The following is a 26718-nucleotide window of genomic DNA, read 5'->3' as shown; positions in this document are numbered from 1 at the left end:
AGTGACACTATCATTTTAGCATCATGATTTGAAAATGGTAATAGGCAGCCTATGCAGATGAAGACCTTCCCAAATGAATTCACTACAGATAGCTGTATCACAACACAGCTTTTGTCATATGAGAAGATGCATGTGTCACAGGAGCTGCAAACAGGAATTTCCTGCTTGGGTTAATTTGATACTGCAACACATAGACTCATGCCCATGGCAAGGGCTGATATTGGTGGACACACCTCTTTCTGCCCTGTGAGATGCTGTGCTATCTGTCCTTGTACCCCAGCTCCTCCCAGCTTGGCTCCGCATGAGCCACCCATGCAATATATATTCATATAGCAATGACAGCTGTCTCAAGTTGTTTGAGTCTGCTTCCCGTGCCTCTTGGAGACTCAGCATCTGGGCCATGGCAATAATGAAGAGTCGGGCATTTCTCCTCCTGCTAGCAGTGATTTCCAGTCTAGCATCTGGATGTAAGTTTGTTTGTAAATAGACCTTGTATTGTTTAGAAGAACTGCAACCAGAGAAGGTAGCTTCATGGTTTGATCCTGTAAAGTACCAAGAAAGAACCTGGTAAGGGAATTTCAAACCTTAATAAATATTTAAATTGCCATCCTTTGTAAACCTGTATGGGGAGTAAAGCTGAAGTCAGTTAACTCTAGGCACCGAAATGCAAGGCTGCCAAGCCATGATACGTTGACTGTGGAGGAAGCCACAAGGAAGAAGCAGATAAGAAAGTGACAGGTCAGACGTACGCACATGTCAGTTGACTTTTTACATTTTCTATGGTGACATGTTCAAAAAGCCACAGCTGTGCTGATTTTGAAATACATGACTGAGTTTGAAAGGATGGTACTAGGAAAGATGTCTCTCTGATATTAGGTGAGTGATACATGGATGTCAACGCTCTGCATTGCAGGCATCAAGCAAGTGGGTTTAGAAGTGAGAACATTTCTCCAGCTTGATTCATACAGCCCTGTTGTAACACAATCAAGTCTGTTGCTTGTGTTATTTTTCCCTCAGTGGAAAACCACACATATGTACACACACAGATACTCCCTCAATATATACACACATACAGTATATACTGGGTTGTAATTTCAAGTCATTTTATTTATTAGTTATTTGCTTTATTTATATATTGCCCCGTTACCTATGGGCTCATGATGGCAGGTAACTCATGTCCAGGTAAGATGCATACTGATTTTGGAAATAATGCCCAGAGGCTCATACACCTGGCTGCACTTGTTCATATCATATGAAATGATGCAAAAATAGTCCAGTGAATCCAAAGTTTCATCCTGCATAAAGCTTTGACAGACATCTGTATCTTATATATGTTATATATAATGTATCTTGTATCTGCATCTTATATATAATTGTTGTGGTTGTTTGGTCACTTCTGACTCTTTCTGATTTAGAACGACATCATTTTGCTTCTTTTGAGTTCTTGTAAGCTCTTGCTTGTGTCATTAGTGATGATATCTATTCACCTTCTCTTCTGATGGCCTCTTTTTTATTGTCTTTGCCTTTCAGGGCAAATGGTCTTCTGCAATGAGTTGCATTATGTGTCCAAACTATCTAAGCTTTAATTTCATTATTAGGGTTTCAGTGAGCACTATGATTTTACTTCATCTAATAATGAATGACTTATTCTTCTTGTGGTCCAGCATGATTTTTTTCCTTTGTTCAGCCTTTCTGATAGTCCAGCTTTCAGACCATGGCCTTGAAAACGTTTGTTTTCTATGTGATATCTCTGAGCCCAATCAGTCTTACTTCTAAGATAGATACAACACACAGTCTCAAGGGCCCTTTTTCTGATGCATAAATCCTTCTCACATCCATGACTGCTGAAAAGCAACAGCAAAGTTTTCCAATATTGAGACATGAAACATAGGAACACTGTAATGTAAGCCCTAAAGTAAGGATCTCACGTTAAACCCACCCAACTCCCAACTCTCCCTCTCCCAAACTGTTTTTTGCATGATGTAGCCCAGCACTTTATGGTCTTTAGCTACCCATAGAAAATTAATGTGGCCTTTGGCCATCAAATGTTGTCCACTCCAATTCTAAGTAGGTATATGTAGGATCAGATATGAGACTACACTATCTTAAAGCCTCTGGAAATTCTTCAATATTAGAATTTTCAATTTACTTTGGGGAAGATCCAGCAGACCCTAATGCATGTAAAGCAACAGGGTTTATATGACATTTTTGCTTCATTATGATTCAGGGAAGCATTAAGCTGCTTGTAGCACAGACTCCGAGAGTGGCGATCTGATGTCTATTCTCTGTACTACTATGGTAGCTTGCTGGAAGAGGAGCCCTCATCGTAGATGGTAAGAGATAGAATTGAATCCGAAAGGAAGACTTTCTTTCACTGGAGAAATTTAAGCAGAGGTTGATTGACAGTTAACAGGGATGCCACATCCCTGCACTAAAATGAGGTTAAATGTAATGACCTTAACAATCTGTTCAGTTCTCATAATTTATGATTCCTTGATTACACTTTCAAGGAGAACAAGTCTATGGGTCTGTAGACTTGGAAAAGTGGTTTCAATACTTGTCCTTCAGATCCAAAAAGAACTTCGTAGATACATTTCAAGTTGAACAGCCTTGCTCAGAATTGCTGGTATAATTAGGAGCAAAAAGGACTGAATATTGAAGTGGCACCATTTCAAATAATTCTGCACATCATTCCCATACCTGTCACATTTGAAATTTGCTCCCTTGTGATTTCCACTGGGTCTGTCACATTTCAGTTGCATTGTCTTAGAAGAAGATATATTTATATGAGCACCAATGTAGACTTACAGTATCTGGATAGTTTCAGTTTTTCAGGCACAACATCTCATGAGTAAAATAAGATACATGAAAGCAGTTTATAAAGCCTTAAGACTATAAAGCTCAAAATACAGTATGACTGCCAAGAAAATACTAAGACATAACAATATTGGAGAACAGGGTAACAGTCAGAACTGCCTCAAACTGAACAACCCAGAATGAATTTTAGATGGGAGGGAGAATAAAGTGTCCCCCCACCCATTACAATTCTCCAAGCAAGCCCTGAATACTAAATGCTTGATTTCTTCTCTGATCATAGAGATATCTTAGCTTCTGGTACCATATTGCAGAGCTCAATTGTAATTAAAAATCAGTGATTGATTTTTTGGATTATACTATTGGAATTGGTAGGAAATATGATTGTCCAAAGACATAGTCATAGGAATCACATTTTAGGTAAGAGGGATAAGCTATTACTTGAAGTAAATGAGTCCTGATCTATGCAGTTATGAAGTGTTCTCCTAGGATGCTAGATTGACACCAAGAGGAACGGCACATGAATGCTCACAAAAAGCCACAGCTGTGCCTTTACTAGAAAGCTAGTAAATCAGTATGTCTTCCTTATTTGTCTTCAGTGAATTAGGCTTGAGTCAGGTGGCATTTTCAAGCAACAGTTTTGTAGCATTTTCTTCCTCTGAATTGAAATAGGATAGAAGTCAAAGTAGCTGGTAGGGGTGGAAGCATGACAGCAATGAGGAATTGTGAGTAAAGAGGAGTACAACGGGTCTTTGAGTGCAAAGCAAGAAATGCAGACATGTCATTGGAACCCGTTCAACAGGCACTCAAGAGTCCAGAAACTTCTGATCGGGAGTTTTACTGTAGAAGCTAAGAAGCAATTAAGATAGAATTCCAGTTTTTTTTAATAATCATATGGCATAGCAGTTCAGTGTTCATGCTGCTTTTTCTTGCTGGGAAATCCTTGTGAGGTCCAGCAGCCAGATGTGTAGACTATTTAGCCATGACAAGTCACGTTGCCTGGGAGAGGCTAGTCTACATTGCACTGAGTTGGGCTGAGAGAGAGTGACTGGCCCACGGTCCCCCAGCCGGCTTTCATGCCTAAGGCGGGACTAGAACTCACAGACTCCTGGTTTCTAGCCCAGCACCTTAACCGCTTAAACAAACTGCCTCTCTTAGAATTCCAGTGACTGCTGTGTATTAAATCTGAGTCCTATTTATAGCAAAATCAATGTTCAAATCCTTCTATCTCTTTCTCTGACCTAGGCTAGGCTCTTAGGAGTGGGAGGCCTACTTTCCATCTTCCAGTTTCTTATTTTGAGAATAGACAGATCAGGCATCAAGCTGTTTATGGACCCCGAAAGCTCATCATGGCACAGGGATGCTGAAACACTGGAAGAAGAGCTTGGGAACAGTAGAAAAATGGCTGCCTGGGGCAGCAGGATGTGGTGCTGGCTTGAAGGAGACAACTTTAGTTAGCTGGAAGCATTTATGCTTTTTATCAAGTTAAATTGCCCTCAAATTGAGCTCAACTCTTGATACAATTTTCTTGGCATGGTTGGCCACTGCTGCCTTCTGTGATTTTTTTTTAAACTTTCCAGCATAGCCAACAGCCCTGGGATTTCCTTTTTTAAAACCTAACTTAGTATCAAAAAGAGTACAAGCTAGAGAAATGCAGAACTGTAAGAAAGCAGGAAGCAAGGTACAGATAATAAAACATGGGTAGGTAAACAATGGATCTAAGGCAGGGGTTCCTAAACTTTTTGCCATCATACCTCCCTTTAGTGTAGTCTTAATATGCACACCTTCCCTAAAAATCCAAACACCAAAATGAACACAAATGAACAATGAAAGCAATACAGTGAAACTTTGGGAGAAGTGGATTTATTGTAACAATGGAACTAAAACATTCTTCACACCTCCTGGACTCTGTCTTCACCTCCCCAAGGGAGGCACATCTTACAGTTTGGGAAAACCTGATCTAAGATATCATAAAATCTAGTATGTTTCAATGTATCATTAAGGGTTTATAATATTGCAGAATATTTCATATCCTTTCTCTAAACCAACCCCAAATACCCCTGTTGGACTTTAAGCTAAGTGCCATGGTTAACATAGTAAGGCCTGGGATTTTCTGGATCCAAGCTCTAACCAGGCTGCTCAGCTTTCTAGGTCAGCCAAGGTTGGTCAATATCATCAATTTCTCAGGTAGGAAGGATCACGTAGTCCTGGCACAAGACTACTCCCAACAGGAAGATACAATCTGGGTTAGATGTCTCAAGAGCCTGATCTGGTATAAACCAGCTTCTTGCCTCTCTAAAGCAGTGTTTTTCAACCTTGGCAACTTGAAGATGCGTGGACTTCGACTCCCAGAATTCCCTAGCCAGCATGGCTGGCTGGGAAATTCTGGGAGTCAAAGTCCACGCATCTTCAAGTTGCCGAGGTTAAAAAACACTGTTCTAAAGCCACAGTTCAGAAGTTCAAAAATCTTTTCTGGCTTAATGATCCCACTTTATACTTGGCCCACTTAAGAGAAGCACTTAATAGGTCATCACAGTTGCTGCAGTGAACAAATGTCTCTTTCATCATCATGCTTCATGTTGATCTGACAATTGATTCCTAAGTGTTCAATATTGATTATGAAATATGAACCACCACCAAGGTGATGATGATAAGAAAAGAAGCAAACACTGCATGGATTGAAAGAGGTGGAAAACCATTCATCACATTTCTTGGAATCTAAAGTAACTGCTTTAAGGTTGGGCTTTTAAATGAAACGTTCGAAAGGTGGGGTGGGGGAATGAGTACATTGTAACAATATGTAATATTATGCATTCAAGTTCTTTGCCAGACTAAGGTGGGCAAATAATGCATGAAATGAACACAGAGAGCTTAGCGTGAAGATCATTATTTTGTTAGAGAGCTGAAGGGAATTAAAAGAGGACTTACTTTTCAGTCCATCAAGGTTAATATATTTTCACCACCGCAAACAAATTATGCATCCTATTGGCAGGACAGCCAGTATGGTTTTAGGGGTTACGGTTTTGGACTAGGACTGGGGATTCCCAGGTTCAAGTCCATTCTCATCCATGAAAACTGACAGACAGTTCAGTCTACTTTGCAGGGTCGTTGTGGGGAAAAATGGAAAAAGGGCAGTCTATGCAATGCTGCTGGAGGAAAGATGGCAGGAGATAAATCTAACAATTAAAAAAATATGCATTCAGCCAGAAAGAGAACAGATGCAGTGGCTGACCCTTTAGATATACATGAGTGGTATAGCTATCGTCGCCATCTGGATTTTATACTGTATTTGTGCTTTAGTATTATATTGTTATACTGTATTTGATATTTATTGTGTTTAAAATATCTGATGCTTTTACTGTTGTTGTAAACTGCCCAGAGTCCCTCCTTTGGGGGGAGATGGGCAGTGGCAAAATTTAATAAATAAATAAAATAAATAAATGCATCTAACCAAGCCACATTGTGGAGAGCCACAGAGATGGGGGCATCTTAGTGTCTTATGTGAACCGAGTCTATTTGGTTCATCCTGGTTAAATCTATTCTGCCACTCTTCCAAATGGGTTAATTCATAACCAGGTTCAATATGTTGTGTGGATGGAAGCCCTCCACACACACAAACCCCAGTTCAAAGCCATTTGGAATTCATTCAAGATGTAGCGTTTCTGCCTCCCGCTTAAATATCTCACGTTCCATTTCCTCTCTTGCTCTGTGGGTAATCCTAAATCTTCAAAATGCTCCGTATTCTGAACAGATTTTGGGAATTCCATTGACAGCAGGAAGATTCACTCCACTCTCATAAACAACTGATGCCAAATAAAATGCAACTTCCTTACTCAGGCTAATAATTATTTTAACCTAATAAGTTTATAGCTAGTTGCCCTGGAGAAAATAATAAGCATTGCAGAACAAGTGAGGACATGCATGAAGGTAGGCTGTGGGACAGCAAGTAAAATCATTTTGTTTATATCCTGCCTGCCTTCTTTCATGAAATTAAAGGTAAGAACAAACGCAGAGTTCCATTAGACTGAGCAGAAGATAAGTGTGTGTGTGTTCTTTTTAGGAATAACAGATAATATCTTTGTTATATTATTGCAAATAACACAACGCCCGCCAGGGCTTGGCCCAAGCTATAAAAGCATTGCTATAAAGAATAACAAAATAAGCAAGAGAGACTTACTTGTCAACAAATTTGAAGATATTTGTGTAAATTTAATTTTCTTTAAATTAAAGAAACAGCTGTGCAGCTGTTGTGGGATTTCTTGGATTCAGTTAAAAGTAGTGATAGATCAGAGCAAACAACACTGTGAAGAGTGAATCATCAGCCTGGCATTTCTTTACTACAATGAAAATGTGCTTCAGCGGTGAAACAAAGTCTTGGTTTGAGAGACAGAAAGGTGTATATATCTCTCTATGGCATAAATTCTCTGAATTCCTTGGGCAGGAGAAAGGAATAGGGCCATAATGTTCAGGAACTTTGATTCCATGGACTCTGGAAGCCAACACCAATGGTAGGATCGGTAGGCGCAAAACCCATGTGAATAAATACCACACAGTAATGTCATGTCTCATTATAATGGAAGACAAAAGTGCAAGAACCGCAAAAATAAACATTTAAAGTGAATTAACTTGTTTAAAAACTATTTGCAGTCATGCTGCTTCAATCGAAATATTTTTAAAAATTATTTGAACACCATTTTTTTAAATTAAAACTTCCACGGGAAAATAACTTCACGAAGATCCAAGATTTGTAAGAGTATTTTCTAGCTGGATGTTACATTAAAGAAAGAAGGACCTGGGGACAGATGTCCCAGTGTAGGTCCTGATGTGATTTCAGGAATGTGAAGAAGGTAATTCCATATTGAGAAGAGAAGCATTTATTTTGTGGTGTATGAAGTTGTCATGTATGCAGTAGAATTGTGCTGTGTGTAACACACATGAGGTGGATGAGGAAAAGGAAAACAAGGGGAAGATAGTTGCCTTTTCCAATGCTTTAAAAAGCGTTCCCCACTTTCACAGCAGTTCCCCACGGAAAAAACGTAGAAAGTAATTTTTTTCTTGATAGAAATCCCTTTGTAGGCCAATCCAAACTGAGAGTTCTGTGACTGCTTTCCTCGGGATGATTAGCTTGGAAGTAAGCCAGCCGGAAGTAGGAAACAGGTGAAGTTGGCTTTATTCCAGAAGAATGCTGCTGTTGTATTTTTTATTTCATTTTAGTACACACTTGGTGTTTTGAGAAAATACGTTTGGTACATCGTGAGCGGTGGAAGCCATACATGAATATTTCACTGCCAGGCATAACTTCTCTTTCTGTATATTGTTTAATAAGAAAAGAATGCAATAGAAAAGAGAGAGAGAGAGAGAGAGAGAAGGACTGACATGTTGGCAGAATGCTGGGAAAGCCTTTAGCCCAGGAGAGATCAGAAAAGTCACACACCAAGCATTTCTATAAAAATAATTTATTTACAGAAAGCAAAACAAAAGCAAAACATATTTAAAGGACTTAGCTCTCATTGAGAGCAAGCCTGGCTGACTACATATCGGCAGAGAGAAAAAAGAGGAAGTAAGAAACAAGTCCGGGCAGGTTTCCTCCCCCCAGGCAATCTGCATAAAGCACGTGCGAGGAGACAATCAAATACAACCTCTTCACCGGGCCTAAACGATTAGGTACAATAGCAGTCTTAATCGTTAGTAGGAAAACCTCAACATGACAGGGATAAGAAGAAAAAAAGAGAAAATGTTCTTATAGATGGGTATGTTTCAGATGGAAAAGGGATAATCAAGAAACAATACAACAAATATTTTCCAAATATTTGAAGGGCCATCATGCAGACAATGGAGATGTGTCTTCTGTTGCTCTAAGTGACTGTATCCAAACAACTGAATTCAGGTAACAAAAATAGGATCTAGTTTAAGGATGAGAAAGAGGTTACTGGTAGTATAAGGTGTCTGACCATCTTCCAAAGATCCTTAATGAGAACATGACAGAGGCCTGTCTTGGAAGGGAGATTCAGAGCTTTAGATGCAGGAAGGCTTCTGAAGTTGATCCCAGTAAATGGATGGGTTCATAGGAGCAATTAGTGCATATATTCTAGCCTACTCCCACCCTCTTTCAGTATTTTAAAGATCACCACCTTTATTCTGAGCTGGTACCTAAAAACAATGTGGAAGCCAATTCAGTCAAGGGTTCTCTATATGCCACCCACACAAATGTATAGTTGTAACCTCTAGACGTTTAGAGAGAGCCCCGTTTTTTGATGATATTCAAGTGACAGTAGTTAAAGAATAGAACCCAAACCTTCTTGAAGCCACCTTCTAGCTTAGGAAGACACTCCATTAGCCCTCAAATACTGCATCATAGCCATCTTTTTCACTGTAATTTGCTGTTAATTATGGTCCTGCTAATTATTTTGCCTCTCCCAATGTATTTCTACTTTTCAGCTTTGTATGGCCCTGCAGATTCCTGTGAAAGGCGATGTAATGAAAAATATAACCGGAGAGATGTTTGCCATTGTGATAATAACTGTGAACAAAATCAGAACTGCTGTGAAGATTACCATATCCACTGCTTAAAAGGTAGAGAGCATTCTCAGATCTCAAGTTTTACTAAGTGGATGTAACTATATAACTTGTCTTGGCATCGGAATGGAAGTAGTTTACCATTGCCTTCTTCCTATATATTAAACTTTTCAGTCTAGCCACAGACTTGGTATACCTGGTGGTCTCCCATCCAACTAGTCACCACATTTGACCCTCCTTAGTTTTTTGAGATTAGCCAAGATTAGCAGTAGGCTGTCATCTACTGAACAACCCTGAGGAAAGAGTGACTCTTTTCATGCACATCCACAATCTTCCAGTCTGTGTAGATTCAGCAAGAGACAAGATAAAATGTTCTACTATAATAATTCCTTGTTTCAAAGAACAGATTTAGGTCATATATAAAATGCTGTATTGCCAAATGGGAGACACGTTATCTGGAGGGGAGATTTGATACGTTGCTTCTTGTTGCTGCAGACTGTTTGTGTCCAGCCAGAGAAAGCATGTGGGGCCAACCCTAATGAAAGAAGGGGCTTTGCTAGGTCCCATCTTTTGCCAGTGTAGCCTCCATTTTGAAGGATGGACTCTGGGGTGCATGTCCGAAGCCTCACAATCCAGGAAGGCCCCAAATAAACCTGAGAAGCCAAAGCCATTTGGCCTCTGTACACTATAAAACCATTCCATACTCAGCCAGCCAGCCAGCTACAAAAGGCCGGAAAAGCTCTGCTCCATGTTCTTTTAAATAAAACGATTTTGCAAAGACTTCAGAGCATTGGCAAAAGTAGTAGTAGATATTAGAATGACTGCATGTTTCCCTGCCCATTTCATGAGGTTTTGCTTTAGAGATGCCTTCATTTTAGAGAATTCTCTTTAACGGGGTGTGGTATTCTTGCACTTATTTAGTTCCACGTTGGCCAGGCTCTCTCTCTCTCTCTGTGTATTCTGACTTTCCTTGTGCAATCCTTTCTTCAGTAGCATTCTGGCTTCTCCCACTTCAATTAAATCCCAAGGGAAGACCTCAGGAGATCACTGCCTCTATGGGACTTTTTCAGTAGCAGCGCTGTTGGCCTTGCTGCAAAATGTCCCCTTCCTCCTGTGTGTCCATCCCTAAATCAAGGAGATGTTGCCTTTGAGGATGCAAAGCAAACCAGGACACTGAAGTGTAAAGTGGGCTGTGGCCCCAGTGAGGAACAACTGGCACCCCACTTCATGGTCTTTTTCATTACTAAGCAAAGTAATTTTGATTCTGCCAGGCTTTTGAACCAATTAACGTCCTGAGCTTGCAAGATACTGCTTGTTACCCACTTTGAACTTGGGTGGCTACAAGTGTGCTTTGTTGTTTTAGCATTATGTATTTAAATCACCATATTATGATACTATATTTGAAGTGCTTGGAATTTCATTGGCTGATTTTAATCTCTTGTAAGCTGCCCTAGGAAGACCTGGAGGGTGGCATTCAAATTTGAAAAATCAAGGCAAGTAACAAATAAATAGTCCAAAAGGGCAGCATCATTTTAAGCAGTTAAGCTACCTGCAATTCTCTCTCCCCCTCTTTTTCTATCCCTCTCACTTGAAAAAAAAGGGCATGGACATTACAGCTTTGACTGACTAGGTGGGTGACCACTGGGCATGTCTATGGGGCAGGGTTAAAAAAGTCAAGATGGTGCCTGCTACCACACAATTGACCACATGGTCTTCAGTGGTATGGTGGCAGCTGCTACCTCTACTTTTTTGACCCTGCCCTGTGGATATCCCTGGTAGCCACATAGCACCGTTAGGGAGAAGACAGCAAAGATGGTAGTGCTGTGAGGAAGAAAATAACAAGGGAGGAATGTCAGCTTTTTGAAGAAGATGATGAGGTGTTGATATGGACATTGCTGCTGCCATCAGTCTGGGCAATAGACAAGAGCGGCCAGGGGAAGGGGATCCTAGGGCCCCCACAGCTCTCTTATGTGTGTAATGGCATGTGGGAATAACATTGGGAGACTGGACCCAGACAGGCTGCCAAGGGAGCAGTCAGATAAGAGGCAGCATAGCCTGCATAACTGCAAGAGGCTCAGAAGGGACCCTCCCTGGTTTCTCAGGCTATAAAGGAGATTGGGGGTGGGGTGGAATTGTACTTTCAGACTTGCAAGATTCTGCCAATGTAGCCTTACAATAAAGTAGAATTAGCTCATCTGGTCGTGTTTCCTGTGTGGTCCACCTGGTAAGGCTGACAATTTGTAGCACCTCCTTCCTTCCTTCCTTCCTTCCTTCCTTCCTTCCTTCCTTCCTTCCTTCCTTCCTTCCTTCCTTCTTTCTTTTCTATCCCACCTTTATTATTTTTCATAAATAACTCAAGGCGGTGAACATACCTAATACTCCTTCTTCCTCCTATTTTCCCCACAACAACAACAATCCTGTGAGCTGGGTTGGGCTGAGAGAGAGTCCCTTCAAGTTGCGGACTGTAGAGAATGGGCAGAAGCCAGATCTGATTGGACTGAATAGGTTTATTTTTCCTACCCAGCTTGATACTTGGTGGAGTATCTCAGCAATGGCAGCTGGATTTGGAAGCTAAGCAGGGTCAAGCCTTGAATGGGACACCACCAGAGAATCCCAGGACTGTAGGGAAAAAAATGCAAAAAAAAGAAAAAGAAAAAGTAGTGGCCAGCCACTTCTGTATTGTTGCCAAGGAGGTTCCATGAGCAGAGTCATGAAATCATCTAGAGTTGACCATGACTCAAAGGAGATTTTACGTTTTTATAATCAGGGTGACTGACCTGATATAATATGGTAGGGCTCCTAAATATTGGTTAGGCCTACTCACTGGTTTGGCAAGGCAGCACAAAGTCAGCCATCCTGAGAAACTCTAAAGATTGACATATCAGTTTTAGAAAGAAACAAAATAAAACCATCAGGCTTTCTCCAAGAAGATGAAAGGGGATTCCCAGGAGGTGCCAGACAAGGTTATAGCCTATGGGCAAGGAAAAGAATCTCCTGGAGGAGGGGGCAAGCCTATCACCAAATCGTGGGATTCATGGGAGCTGTGACTTAGAAGCCCCCCTCCCTCATGAGATGTAATGGGTATGTACGTGTGTGAGGCTTGGCTAGACCTAGTTCCAGCTTAGATTAAATAGTTAGGAGAAGGGGTTTATCTTCCTAACTCAAAGTATCTCCAGAGCGTCAGTCCTTGCTGGCTCCATTCCTAAGAGCTGATGCATTTAGTGAGCACAAACACTGGGGATCAATAAATTAGGAAGTGTGAAAATATTTCTCCAGATGATATGCAAAAATTCAAAACATATGTGGAAGTTGCAGCCATCTTCCCCATAGTGACAATCATCTGCCTGTTTCACACAAAGGCCATATCTGTAGAAATAAATGACAAGTTTTATGCTTCTCTGTGGCCAGATGATTCATGTCAGATTTCTCCATTCTTTTACAGTTACTACAGATGGCAAAGAAAAGGGCAAGTATTGGCACCTTCTCTTCTTTATATGAAATGTGTAATGCAAATTGCTAACTGCTGCTGCAAGTAGAGAAACTGAGCTATTGGTGAACCATTTGAGGTGGTAATGAAGGCAGGAGTGAGCTGATTGGCTAGGAGCTCCCAGTATGAAGGGATTCCTAACCAATCAGCACCTGTACCTCTTCTATCATATGGTTCTCAGTAGCTCAGTTCTGCTACTGCAGTTCCTACAATGAGTAGAAGCTGCTTCTATCAGTAGGAATTGCTAGTTCATCAACAGTTGTATACTTCAGTGATGATAGAGACACCCCCCAGATCCATTGCTTGGAGTGAAAACAAGCTTTTACTTCTTCTTCACTGACACCCAGTGGCAGCAACCACTTCCTTTCTACTGAATATCATTTCATTTGTCACAGATGACCAAAATAGGGATATTTTGAATGACATTTCCATCAACCTTTGCCCTTGGCTGTGCAAGCTGGAGTTTATGGGAACTGTATTCAAAATACCTTTGAGACAGTAAGTTGTCTACCACTGCAGTCAAACATTAGCAGTTATAAACCTGAATTCACCGATGTGCCTGTTCGTTCTTGGCTCTCTTAATTTTAAAGATTCTGCAAGAAAATTCACATTTAAAGAAGGGTTTTAAAATGTACTTCCCCTGTAACCATATACAGCCAAAAGCATTTGGATCTTTTGACACTGCTAAGAACTACATTGAAAAGAAAAAACTAAGATCCAACTTGAATCCAAGAGGTTTGGGCTGGATCAGAATTTGCAATGATAAGATTTTGGAAGCATTTCCACCTGCATGTACCAGTAGTCCTCATTTAATGACCATAATTGGGACCAGAATTTTGGTTGCTAAGTGAAGCAGTCATTAAGTGAATTGACCCAATTTTACAACCTTTTCGTGGCAGTCATTAAGTGAATCACCGCAGGCATTAAGCAAACTATATTAAGCAAATCACAGGCTTCCTCATTGATTTTGCTTGCCAGAAGCCAACCAGGAAGGTCAAAAATGGCAACCACACAATTCAGGATATGTCCAAATTACCCACAGTTTAAGAACTACTGCTCTAGGTAGACATTGCTATGGAATAAGGTGAAGAAATTCACCAAATTGCATAGTAAGCTCTTCTAGAATTTAATTGTCCCTCTTTTGGGGGAGATAGGCAGTAACAAAATTTGAATAATAAACAAACAAACAAACAAACTGGGTTCTCAGATGTTGCCAGGTTGCTGTAAGACTACCTGGAACCCGCCACGATGATCAGAACGTGGAGAAGTCAGGTTGAATCCTTCTTGCTTTCTTCTTGCTGAAGCTGCTGTGATCTTGTGGTTCTAGTATAAGACCGGGAAGAGCCAGATGTCGATCCCCACCCAGCCATAAAGCCAGTGAGGATTGCTGCCAGTTGTTTCTCTTGTGATTGTTGTTCAGCCTAAAATAGCTCACCAAAGGGTTGTGAAGATAAAGCAGAAGTAGACTCATTGGGGAAAAAGCCAAAGTAGAATTAGGCCTTGTACACATGACCCATTGAGCTACAAATTAATCATCCACATTCTAGGGTTGTTCCATTGAGTAACTTAATCTCTGTGTTGGTTCATATAACATGATTGTGCATGGACAATGAAATGACTGTTACTCAAGTAATTTGCCCAATGTACACTGTTACTCACTAAATTTGCCAGAAGCATACTGTGCTGTGTGTGTGCATGGGTATCATTCAGTCTCTACAACTTTGCATTCTCAGTATCTTCCTCTCTTAGAATGAGGCACTGATCAGAATATAAATTTTACGATGCTGTTCTTGGCTTTAAAAACAAAACACAAACACTCATATATGATGTGTTTTAATATAAGCTGTATTGAGAAATGTAGCACTTTAAACCAAAACATGCTCAGAGATACTGCAGATGTTAAATGATTATGACAAACTGACACAGATCAGAAATAGTTTGAGCTATGCATCCCCAATATTATGCATTTTTCAAAGTTGTTTTTAAAATTCTTCAGAAGCTTGTTATCTGCTGTCTTTGAATCATCCTGGGTGGATGGAATCTTGCCCCTTCTAAGCAGCTTTATCAATTGACTGATTTGAATGGTCTTAAGCTAAAATAATTGTCTCTCCAACAGAGAGATTCTCAACCAGAGACAATACTATAACAAATGAAGAGCTACAAGAAGAATCAGAGAAGATTTACCACAATGACCTCAACAGAGCAGAGGAGACTGACATTACCCTGAACAAGCAATACTTAACTTCCAAGACAAGTGGGCATGAAGATCATTCCACAGATCAGTGAGTTTAACCTACTGGAATGCAAACTACAAAATGAACATAGGCAATTGGAATGGTGGACCCTTAACTAGAGATAACCTAAATCCCAGAGATGGGAACGTAGGAAAATAACTACTGACCATTCTTATTTCTAAATTTGGAGGTGGAAATATTTATTGATAGCTATATCAGTAAGTAGATGTTGTTGTTTATTCGTTTAGTCGCTTCCGACTCTTCGTGACTTCATGGACCAGCCCACGCCAGAGCTTCCTGTCGGTCGTCAACACCCCCAGCTCCCCCAGGGACGAGTCCGTCACCTCTAGAATATCATCCATCCATCTTGCCCTTGGTCGGCCCCTCTTCCTTTTGCCTTCCACTCTCCCTAGCATCAGCATCTTCTCCAGGGTGTCCTGTCTTCTCATTATGTGGCCAAAGTATTTCAGTTTTGCCTTTAATATCATTCCCTCAAGTGAGCAGTCTGGCTTTATTTCCTGGAGGATGGACTGGTTGGATCTTCTTGCAGTCCAAGGCACTCTCAGAATTTTCCTCCAACACCACAGTTCAAAAGCATCGATCTTCCTTCGCTCAGCCTTCCTTATGGTCCAGCTCTCGCAGCCATATGTTATTACAGGGAAGACCATTGCTTTAACTATGCGGGCCTTTGTTGTCAGTGTGATGTCTCTGCTCTTAACTATTTTATCGAGATTTGTCATTGCTCTTCTTCCAAGGATTAAGCGTCTTCTGATTTCCTGACTGCAGTCAGCATCTGCAGTAATCTTTGCACCTAGGAATACAAAGTCTTTCACTGCTTCTACATTTTCTCCCTCTATTTGCCAGTTATCAATCAAGCTGGTTGCCATAATCTTGGTTTTTTTGAGGTTTAGCTGCAAACCAGCTTTTGCACTTTCTTCTTTCACCTTCATCATAAGGCTCCTCAGTTCCTCTTCACTTTCAGCCATCAAAGTGGTATCATCTGCATATCTGAGATTGTTAATGTTTCTTCCAGAGATTTTAACTCCAGCCTTGGATTCCTCAAGGCCAGCTTGTCGCATGATGTGTTCTGCATACAAGTTGAATAGGTAGGGTGAGAGTATACAGCCCCGCCGTACTCCTTTCCCAATCTTAAACCAGTCTGTTGTTCCGTGGTCTGTTCTTACTGTTGCTACTTGGTCGTTATACAGATTCTTCAGGAGGCATACAAGATGACTTGGTATCCCCATACCACTAAGAACTTGCCACAATTTGTTATGGTCCACACAGTCAAAGGCTTTAGAATAGTCAATAAAACAGAAATAGATGTTTTTCTGAAACTCCCTGGCTTTTTCCATTATCCAGCGGATATTGGCAATTTGGTCTCTAGTTCCTCTGCCTTTTCTAAACCCAGCTTGTACGTCTGGCAATTCTCGCTCCATGAACTGCTGAAGTCTACCTTGCAGGATCTTGAGCATTACCTTACTGGCATGTGAAATGAGTGCCACTGTTCGATAGTTTGAACATTCTTTAGTGTTTCCCTTTTTTGGTATGGGGATATAAGTTGATTTTTTCCAGTCTGATGGCCATTCTTGTGTTTTCCAAATTTGCTGGCATATAGCATGCATTACCTTGACAGCATCATCTTGCAAGATTTTGAACAGTTCAGCTGGGATGCCGTCGTCTCCTGTTGCCTTGTTATTAGCAATGCTTCTTAAGGCCCACTCAACCTCACTCTTCAGGATGTCTGGCTCTAGCTCACCGACCACACCGTCAAAGCTATCCCCGATATTGTTATCCTTCCTATACAGGTTTTCTGTATATTCTTGACACCTTTTCTTGATCTCTTCTTCTTCTGTTAGGTCCTTGCCATCTTTGTTTTTGATCATACCCATTTTGGCCTGGAATTTACCTCCAATGTTTCTAATTTTCTGGAAGAGGTCTCTTGTCCTTCCTATTCTATTGTCTTCTTCCACTTCCGCGCATTGCTTGTTTAAAAATAATTCCTTATCTCTTCTGGCTAACCTCTGGAATTTTGCATTTAATTGGGCATATCTCCCCCTATCACTGTTGCCTTTTGCTTTCCTTCTTTCTTGGGCTACTTCTAGTGTCTCAGCAGACAGCCATTTTGCCTTCTTGGTTTTCTCTTTCTTTGGGATGTATTTTGTTGCCGCCTCCTGAACAATGCTGCCAACTTCTGTCCAGAGTTCTTCCGGGACCCTATCTACTAAGTCCAGTCCCTTAAATCTATTCTTCACCTCCACTGCATATTCCTTAGGAATATTAGTGAGCTCATATCTAGCTGATCTGTGGGTCTTCCCTAATCTCTTGAGTCTGATCCTAAATTGTGCAAGAAGAAGTTCGTGATCTGAACTACAGTCAGCTCCAGGCCTTGTTTTTACCGACTGTACAGATGTCCGCCACCTTTGGCTGCAAAGGATGTAATCAATCTGATTTCGGTGTTGTCCATCTGGTGAAGTCCATGTATAAAGCCGTCTCTTAGGTTGCTGGAAGAGAGTGTTTGTTATGCAGAGTGAATTGTCTTGGCAAAATTCTATCAGCCTGTGTCCTGCTTCGTTTTGTTCTCCCAGGCCATACTTACCTGTAATTCGAGGTTTCATTTGACTGCCCACCTTCGCATTCCAGTCTCCTGTGATGAAAATAACATCTCTTTTAGGCGTGTTGTCCAGTAGGTGCTGCAGATCCTCATAGAACTGCTCTACTTCAGCTTCTTCAGCATTTGTGGTTGGGGCGTATATTTGGATCACTGTGATGTTAGATGGCTTGCCCTGAATTCGAATTGAGATCATTCTATCATTTTTTGGGTTGTATCCAAGCACTGCTTTAGCCACTTTACTATTAATTATGAAGGCTACTCCATTTCTTCTGTGGTCCTCTTGTCCGCAGTAGTAGATCTGGTGGTCATTTGATGTGAAGTGGCCCATTCCAGTCCATTTCAGTTCACTGACGCCCAGAATGTCTATCTTTAATCTTGACATCTCACCAATAACCACATCCAATTTGCCCTGGCTCATAGATCTTACATTCCAGGTTCCGATGGTGTGTTGATCCTTAGAACATCGGATTCGCCGTTCACCACCAGCACCGTCGGCCGCTAGCCGTCCTTTCGGCTTTGAGCTAGCTGCGTCATCACGTCTGGGGCTAGTTGAGCTCATCCTCTGTTCCTCCCCAGTAGCATTTTGACCATCTTCCGACCTGGGGGTCTCATCTTCCGATGGTATACCGACATATCTCTGGTTGTACTGATCCATTTAGTTTTCACGGCAAGAATACTGAGGTGGGTTGCCATTACCTTCCCCAGGGATCGCATTTAGTCTGACCTCTCTGTCATGACCTTCCCGTCTTGGGTGGCCCTTCACGGTTTAGCTCATGGCATCATTGAGGTGCTCAAGCTCCAGCACCACAACAAGGTAACGATCCTTTGCTGAAGAGTAAGTAGATAGCTATACTTATTAGACATTTAGCTTCTTTCAACCGTAGTAATAGACTCCAGGAGCACAGGGATTACAGCAGGAGCCCAATCTTGATGGCAAAATTTTGCTTTTTCATGCCAGGTTCAAACCCAGGGGACTCTGCTGTATTAAAAAATCCACATCAGAAAAGGCTGAGGTGATTCGGAAGAACCAATTGTATCTGTCTTTTATCTAAGACAAAATATTGACTAATTAAGGTCAATAAGGCATGGATTCTGAAAGGAAAGGACAAGCATCTGTGGATGCTTGGCAGAAACAGGGGAGGAAGTAGAATGGCCTTCATGGCCACAGCTCTGTAATAGGAAAGCCATCTCTGCTGTGTATACTGCAGCTGGAAAGCTGCCAGTCCCACACAGGCACAGGTTATGAATGAAATCACTCTTCCAATCTGTTATGGAGTATGGGATGAATCCTGAGCCAGTGGGAAACTATAGGCCAGCCTCACCCCAAATGATTTTTCACTGGGCAGGCTCTTCACTTATGTCAACCATGAGAAGCTCTTCTCAAGACCGACTTATGCCAGTTTCATCAAGCTGTTGGATAATTACCATGCAAAAGTCGGGACAGAGGAGAAATTCACAAAAGAACAGATGAAGGAACAGGACATTTTCCTCCAGGAGATCATGAAGACCAAGGTCATGAAAGAGCTATATAAGTTTCTTCACAGCAAAAGTAAGTCTGTGGTAATTGAGCGATAATCAACATTATTTTATACAGAATCATAGAACCACAGAAGGGATCAACCTGAACCTTCTGCTCCGTGCAAAAATCCAAATACAATTATCCCAGGTAGACTTTGTAGAATATACAGTTGCATGAAGAAATGTTAGGCAACACTAGTCAAATTTCATTTCAATGAAGCCCTAAGTGAACAGAAGCTGACACAGCCTGTACATGGTACAAAGCTAAAGATATCTTTCTAGAAATTTGCTTACTGTTCTCTTGGGGATTCACTAAAACCTACAATTTGGCCTAGGTTGCCTCAAATTTGGCATACAATTATGTTTAGCAAGGGGAGCCCTTGAGTCCTCCAGAAAATTGGTGTCATTGGTTTCATTGTCCAACTCCTCCTTTGCAGTATAACATTGTACCACATGGAATCTGTGTCTGTTTTGGTTGAGCGTGTATGTGAATAGATTAAGCTTTCATCTTCTCAGAAGTTCCTGGAAATAGTTTTGTGACTGAGGAAAGTAATCTGTGAGATAATTCACAGCACTCTCATAAAACTATGATCCCTACAGCACGCAAAATAGCATTTTCAGAATTATTGTGAAAGTTGTTGGCTTCAACAACATCAAAGAGCACATTTTTCTCTCAACCTCTTTCCCATCTCTATAAAACATAACGACTTTGGATTTGTTTTATAATATCTCTGCTCCACAGAGCACTGTTTGGTGAAAGCACTCTTTGTGATGTCTTTTTGTAATGAGAAATTAATGACTGTTTGCCATCCATCTCAATCTCCATCCTAGATCGTTATGAGACAGAAGCAGAATTTGTTGATGATCTTAAGAAGATGTGGTTTGGCCTTTATTCCAGAGGGAATGGTGATGATGGTGACTCCAGTGGCTTTGAGCATGTCTTTCTAGGTATATTTATTTAAAAACAAGCCTACCTGCCACAATTTGTCTGCTATTGCTCTAGCACGTTTTTTCCCCTTAAAAGATGGAAAATATTTTGATAGGTTATGATTCTAAACAATCAGGGAGCACACAGGGGACTTGCCATCACAGTACTGTACCACCAATTGGTACTGCCAATTAACCCTTTGGGTTCTGTTGGGATGAGGAGAGGGGAAAGGAATTGTATCTTGTGGAGTCCTTGGTGCTCTCTGAGCCTGGTTGTTTTCTTGCAAATGTTTCATTGCCAGACTAGGCAACATCTTCAGTGCGAAAAGAGAGTGGGCCTTGCTCTCTGTTTATATACAGTGGCTTGCCCTGCTTGTGTTGGGGTGTGTGTGGTTCTCTCCTTGGCAGTTTTCTTCAATTGGATTGTATCTTGCCTGTTCCTCAAATACTTCCTGCCTTGCCATTTCAGCTGCAACTTTGTCTTACTGAGGGTGAGGGGGGAGAGAAACAAAAACAGCTGGGGGAGATTTTTAAATAGAAAACTGCATGAAGAATTATTTGTTCTTAGGATTGATCCTAAATGTATAAACAAGAAGCTGATTTGGATTAACTTCTAAAAATATTCCCTATTTTGGGCCCTCCAGTGCTCCTTGAAATGCAGTTGCAGTGCAGTCTGTCTGCATAGGAACTCAGTGTTGCTGAGTCTCACCAGAGGGGGGAAATGGCCTATGTAGTTCAACTTGCACAAGAAGTTCTCTAGGTTTGTTGGGCTCCATCTCTGAATTTCCAACCATCATATCCTTTGGTGATTCTGTTTCATTTCACCTTTCCACTAAGCATTACTTACATCTTCCTTTTTGCCACTATCATACTTTCTATTTATCCCTCCATCAAAATATAATGAACTTTGTAAACTTGTCCTCCATTTCAGAAAGAGCTTTGAAGAGTGACAAACCTGAATGATTTTCTTAGGCTTTTCTTATTGATACACAGGTGGAGGAAAACTCTTTGTTAATTGCACAAAGCTTCTTTGCACAGGAATTATATCACATGACGCATATGTGCATGACTATATTATACAGGTAGTCCTCAACTTATGACCAAATTATGGACTGGAAAATTCATTGTTAAGTGGTGTGGTCATTAAGTGAGGAATCATGTGAATGTACCTGATTTTATGACATTTTTTGTAGTGGTCGTTAAGTGAATCATCCAGTTCCCCATTGATTTTGCTTGTGGGAAGCTGGCTGGGAAGGTCTCAAATGGCGATCACGTAACTCCAGGCCGCTGCAACCATCGTAAATATGTATTTACGATGGTTGCTGGTAAATAACTCAGGTTACCAAGTGCCCGAATTTTATGACTGCAGGGACACTGCAATGATTCTAAGTGCAAGGACCAGTCACAAGTCACTTTTTCAGCGCTGTCGTAGCTTATGAATAGTCATAAGTTGAGGACTACCTGTAACTTATGATGTTGTGAATATAAATTAATATGTTATGGATCATATGGTTATGGTTCTTTGTAGGAGAAATCAAGAAAGGAAAAGTAACTGGATTCCACAACTGGATTCGTTTCTACCTTCTGGAGAAACAGGGCATAGTTAACTATTCCAGCTACAGCTATGATGGTCCGGTAAGTTTCACTGGGGAAAATGAACAGTCTTCCACTACTGAGGAAAGATTACCCCATCTTGGGGAAGAGAAGAGATTCCAATTCAGCATGGCTGTTAATTCACTGCCACTTTCTCTGGGATGCCTTAGCAGATTCCCTGAAGAAATTAATGTGCATACTGTGCATTTACCTGGGACTCTCCATGCAATGCTGAGCTATAATTTCCAACATCCCTTGCTATTGACAATTCTGGGGCAGCTGGGAGTTGTAGTTCAGCATCTGGAGGGCCACAGCTTCTACTCCCCTGGATAGACCCTTGTCAGGAATGCCAAATTCTCCTTTTTTAAGGGATAAACAGCCATGCAAATGTTACGCAGGCATGCCATTCCTCTGGGCAATGGAGCTACAGGAAAACTAATAATAACAGGAGAAATGACACTAGTTATATTATCCTTATGTTAGGCTGTTGCTTAATGTAATGGAACACATGGGTAGAGAATCACGCACACACACACTCATAGAGAGAGAGAGAAATAGCAGGCCTGTTCATTAAAAAAGCATCTTGCAGGTTTTCTTCCTGTTTTCAGTATTTTAAAGAAGACAGAGGCAGGATCACCTGGATTTGTTTTTAATGAAAAAACCATATCATATATATGACAACACTACTCTAACAAAAGTCCTTCAAAAAGTCCTGTTGCAGTAAAAGCATGAAAGATTCTTGTAGCACCTTAAAGGTTGACTCCTATTTTATGAGGAGGAGGTTTCTCAGACTGCAGCCCAGTGTTGCAGATCTACAGGTCAGCAGGGAGATGTGTGTTTCTGGGCAAGAGAAAGGCATGACGAAATAAGAGACTGCAGAAATCATGTTATTAACAATGGTGGCTCCAAAAGGGGGGGGAGGAGGAGGAGGAGGAGGAGGAGAGGGAAAGTACTTAACATAATTACTCAGTTGTGACTGATGACACGTTAAGTCCAGCAAGACATACAGTGTAACTCTTTAAGTGAGATGGGTGGTGATGACATTTGAAATATAAATGAAATAAATACATAAATAAATATATTCTTTGGCTGGATTCCAGCCTTTGGGGAACACAGTGAGCTGAGTCCACCTTAGCAGCTTCTGGATATCTCCCTCATGGGCTCTTTAAGGCTAATGAGAGCAACACTGGAGCCTTCTTTCATTTCTTCTAGTACTCAGGGGCTCTCTGTATGAAACACTAAAACACCCTCTTGCTCTAGGAACTCCTGGGGCACAGCAGCAATTTCTCCTTCCAAAAGAAGTGATGGATTGTTTTTCTCCAAAGGCATACAGCAGGCATGTCTCCTTTTCTTCCTTCTGGTCCTTTCCGCTCTCACTAAATCAGCCTTTTCAGGTTCCTCCTTTCCACAGGCTACCCCATTGCTCATCTTTCCTCACCCAGCTGGACTTACACCCTCCTCCTTTCCCCACTCCATCAGACCTTTTCTCCCCTGCTATTGGCTCCGATACGCAGCAGCGAGACCAATCAGGGGCTTTCACTGGAGCCTCCACTCTTGGAAAACACTGTGTTAGCCTGCCACCTAGCATTGCCAGTTGGTGAGGCAAGGTCAAATGATGTCTGGTATGGGATGGTTTCGGGAGTATTGCAAGGACCTGAACATGCTGGGCATTAGGATGTTCGTCAGTTGTGAGACTGGCCCAACACTTTTTGCCGAGGCCGAGACAGAATCGTAAATACCTCACCAAGTGAGGGTGGAATGCCTAGCTATGTTAATTTGATAGGTGGAGAATCCTACAAGTATCTGCTCCCCTCCTGCCTATATGAGTATGTATACTTACACACACCCACATACACTTGGAATACATTTAACTAACTACTTTGTTCCACGTCCATGTTGCTATCTCTACCTAATGGTAGGGCTGGCCGTGGTCACACGTTAATATCCAATTTCATTGACTACCTATGCTGGAGCTCTGATTGGATTATGAGCCAAGCAAGGGGATTTGAGGATTGAGAGTTAGAGGGTGGAGAAGAGCTTAGGAAGTTTTCACTCCTGAGCTTTTCCTGGGCTTCCTCATGGAAATACTTACATATTTTAACTAACAGGTTCCACAGCTTGGAAAAGTTTGGAAATCCCTGACTTATCTCATACACTACTCCATAGGGAGAACGGCACAACCGAAGGGACATTGGAGGCCCCACTGATCAGCTTTATATTTCCAATGGGAGGTTATGTGGGACAGACTCAGAATCCTATTTGCCCTGTGACAAACCCTTTTCTCCCTTCTCACACTAATGCATTTTGTTTGCCCCACATGCTGACAGAGCACAGTATGGCTCCTTATAGGTCACAAGTCATCACAGGTACTTGCATCTCATGGAGCAGGGCGTAAGAGTTTGTGGTTAGTATGGCTCCACAGTGCAATACCCTTCCTGGAACTATTGTATTTTTGCAAATACTGTAGATCAAACCCCTGGACAATTTTTCAGCATCTTCTTTGCTCTCTTTAGTGGACCTCATATCCAGATGTGCTGGGGATGCAATTCAACTGGGATGGATTTTACAAGGAGGTTGGAAGTGCCTTTATTGGAAGCAGTCCTGAGTTTGAATTTGGCCTCTATTCGCTGTGTTTCATTGCTCGGCCTGGAAAAGTGTAAGTATATGGCTAGGGCCAAGAGTTATTTTCACTGCAGTTAGGATAGGAGGATGCAGTGCCAGTAAAGGATGGTCTGGAAGCCAGTGCATGTTTTTGATGTTCTGCTTCCCATGCATCCAAAGTATTTAAAGTATTCAAGGTCTGAATAAAATTGCATATTTCTTTTTGAGTGGAAGGAAAGCTTCAATTCATTCAATTGTTCTCAGGAGCAGAGCTGACAAGCAGGGAATGAACTAGCAATGTTCCTACATCTATACTCCCTGACATCTAATATGAAAAGGTGTTACTTTTGAAGACAAAGGTTTCATTTAGCTATCTTAGTCAATAGGTGGTAGTAGACTTAGCCCTCATGTTAAAGCCTATGCAAGGTCATGGCTATTGAAACATCTCAAGATCTTTCCAACCCATGGTTCAAGGTAGAGCACAATTTCTCCCACTAGTGTTCAGGCAAATAACCTTCATGATTTAGGAGCAGCACATCTTACTCCTAACAGGACTCAGCAGCCTCAAGGCATGAGTCATATCAGTGGGTTCATTACAAGCAGCTTTCTCTGTGGAGGTTCTAAGATTGTTCCATGAACAGTGCTACTCATGGAAGGTCTTCTGGATTAAGACTTTCAGGAAGAGGTTTCCAAGCGGTGAACCAGACAACATTCATAATGGTGGTGCTAAAGAAAAAATGGGAAATTGTTGATGGTAAGCCAAGAATTGCAGTAGTAATCTGAATCCATTCTAGTCTATTCTAAATAATTATCTAGAACTTCTATTTAAGAAAGGTGATTATATGTAATTTTCTGTCCTTCAGGTGTCATCTGAAAATTGGAGGCCACAATCTGGATATCCAAACATATACTTGGGATAAATCCACTTATGGCAATGGCAAAAAGTATATTGCCACAGCTTATGTGGTTACCCCATGAGGCTGCAAGATTTAAAAAAAAAAAAACTTCTGAATAACCCAAATGCAGTCTACAGAATGTCCAATGTTTCTCTTCATGCCATCCGGCAAGTGCTCTACATTGTATATGTTCTTTGATCTTTTGATGTTGGATTAATGATAGATGGAATGGGTCATGAGATTAGAAATCTACAAGTCATTGGAAGGCTATAGTTCAGCTGGAAGGCATAGATACCAAGTAACTTTTTCTGGAGATGATACAAGTTTCACATAAAGTAAAAAGAGAATGGATGGTGAAATAATGTTTGACGAAAAATGAACAATAGAGAGCAGGCAAGTTCTGAACAATTGCCAACCACTGTCTTTTCTTTGAAATAAATCTGCTTTCTATTTAGACAAAACAGAACAAAGAAACTATGTACACCCCCCCCCACACACACACACAGACATTTCATTCATTCATTCATTCATTCATTGATTCATAGGCAGTTTGGCAAGATTAGCTACTCAGACAGCTACTCAGATATGGGAACAAAAAGGAGATCTGGAAGAGAATCTAAATCAGTATTTAATATAACCACATAACCACATGAGATATAAAAAAGAATCTTTAAGAATAGTACTTAATTTCTGTCTCTGATCCATTGAGTTGCTCTCTGATTCCTGTATTAGTATATGTTTAATTAAACTGGCAGAGAAAAACTTGGGTTTTTCTTCCCTGCCACTGGCCAGCCTCCAAGCAGCATTAAAGTTGAGTAAACTAAGACATTGCACTAAAAGCTTAACATTTATGTTCAAAATGTTGCTGAGCCACGGACCAAGTGACTAGTCTTTGACTAAGCTACCATTTCTCAGGTCTTTGATCTGTCATATGGAGAAAATGGTCTCCTACCTACCTCACAGGACTGTTGTGAAGTTGTAAAAGACTAATGGCAAAAAATGTATAATAAAAATGCAAAATATTATATATTAATAGTAATATAATGCTTCTGTATGGTTTTGGTTAATAAATCTCTGTTTGAGTAACTTATTTTTTTAACGGCAATTAGGATATTTACATTAGCCCTTAATCCCCAGTAGTTATACTTGAACTTTCTAAAGACATGCATATCTTGCAGCTCTACAGCTTCTTCAAATGTTCTCTCTGAATTTGGCAGAGTTTAATTTCAGCATTCAATTGAAACTTGATAAAATGTCCAATAAATTCAAACTTGGTGTAGTGAAAACTGTATCCTATTTGATTGATTCTATGGCATTCCAAGTTTAATCTCAGGTAAAGTAAATTAATTTATTTCAGTTGAAAAGCCAAAGATTCATAAGTCTCTATTTCTGGAGCAGCCTGTCTGTCCAACTGAGCTGATAGTTGGAATGAGGAACAACCTCTAAGCAGCAATTTTCAAACAACATCTTTGCCAGCAAATTGGGTTCTGGTGATTTAAATCATTATCAAGATGCAAA

The 26718-nt window shown here is 40.9% G+C and overlaps 1 protein-coding gene across 2 annotated transcripts; it reads left to right on the top strand.

The window, feature by feature from the left end:
• The first annotated feature begins 325 nt into the window (after window positions 1-325).
• ENDOU (endonuclease, poly(U) specific) lies at window positions 326-25697 on the top strand. Of its 2 annotated transcripts, none has more exons than XM_063293966.1 (9): window positions 326-467; window positions 9253-9387; window positions 12773-12796; window positions 14934-15099; window positions 19012-19214; window positions 20015-20131; window positions 21639-21745; window positions 24217-24359; window positions 25168-25697. In XM_063293966.1, exons 1-9 carry the CDS (start codon window positions 401-403, stop codon window positions 25280-25282), a joined length of 1077 nt encoding a protein of 358 aa, XP_063150036.1. In that variant the 5' UTR covers window positions 326-400; the 3' UTR covers window positions 25283-25697. The 2 variants fall into 2 exon arrangements, with proteins under 2 accessions (XP_063150036.1, XP_063150037.1); XM_063293967.1 differs by having other exon boundaries at window positions 12773-12800; window positions 14938-15099.
• The last annotated feature ends 1021 nt before the right edge of the window (window positions 25698-26718 follow it).

The sequence above is a fragment of the Candoia aspera genome, chromosome 2 (assembly GCF_035149785.1).
Source record: "Candoia aspera isolate rCanAsp1 chromosome 2, rCanAsp1.hap2, whole genome shotgun sequence".
Classification (NCBI taxonomy): domain Eukaryota; kingdom Metazoa; phylum Chordata; class Lepidosauria; order Squamata; family Boidae; genus Candoia; species Candoia aspera.
This window is presented reverse-complemented; position numbering and strand designations above follow the sequence as displayed.

Excerpts from the sequence above, each read along its gene's own strand:
- ENDOU (XM_063293966.1), top strand. The coding sequence starts at position 401 with ATGGCAATAATGAAGAGTCGGGCATTTCTCCTCCTGCTAGCAGTGATT. Across the intron at positions 468-9,252 it reads TTCCAGTCTAGCATCTGGAT|CTTTGTATGGCCCTGCAGAT; the intron begins GTAAGTTTGTTT and ends TCTACTTTTCAG. Across the intron at positions 24,360-25,167 it reads ATTGCTCGGCCTGGAAAAGT|GTGTCATCTGAAAATTGGAG; the intron begins GTAAGTATATGG and ends TCTGTCCTTCAG.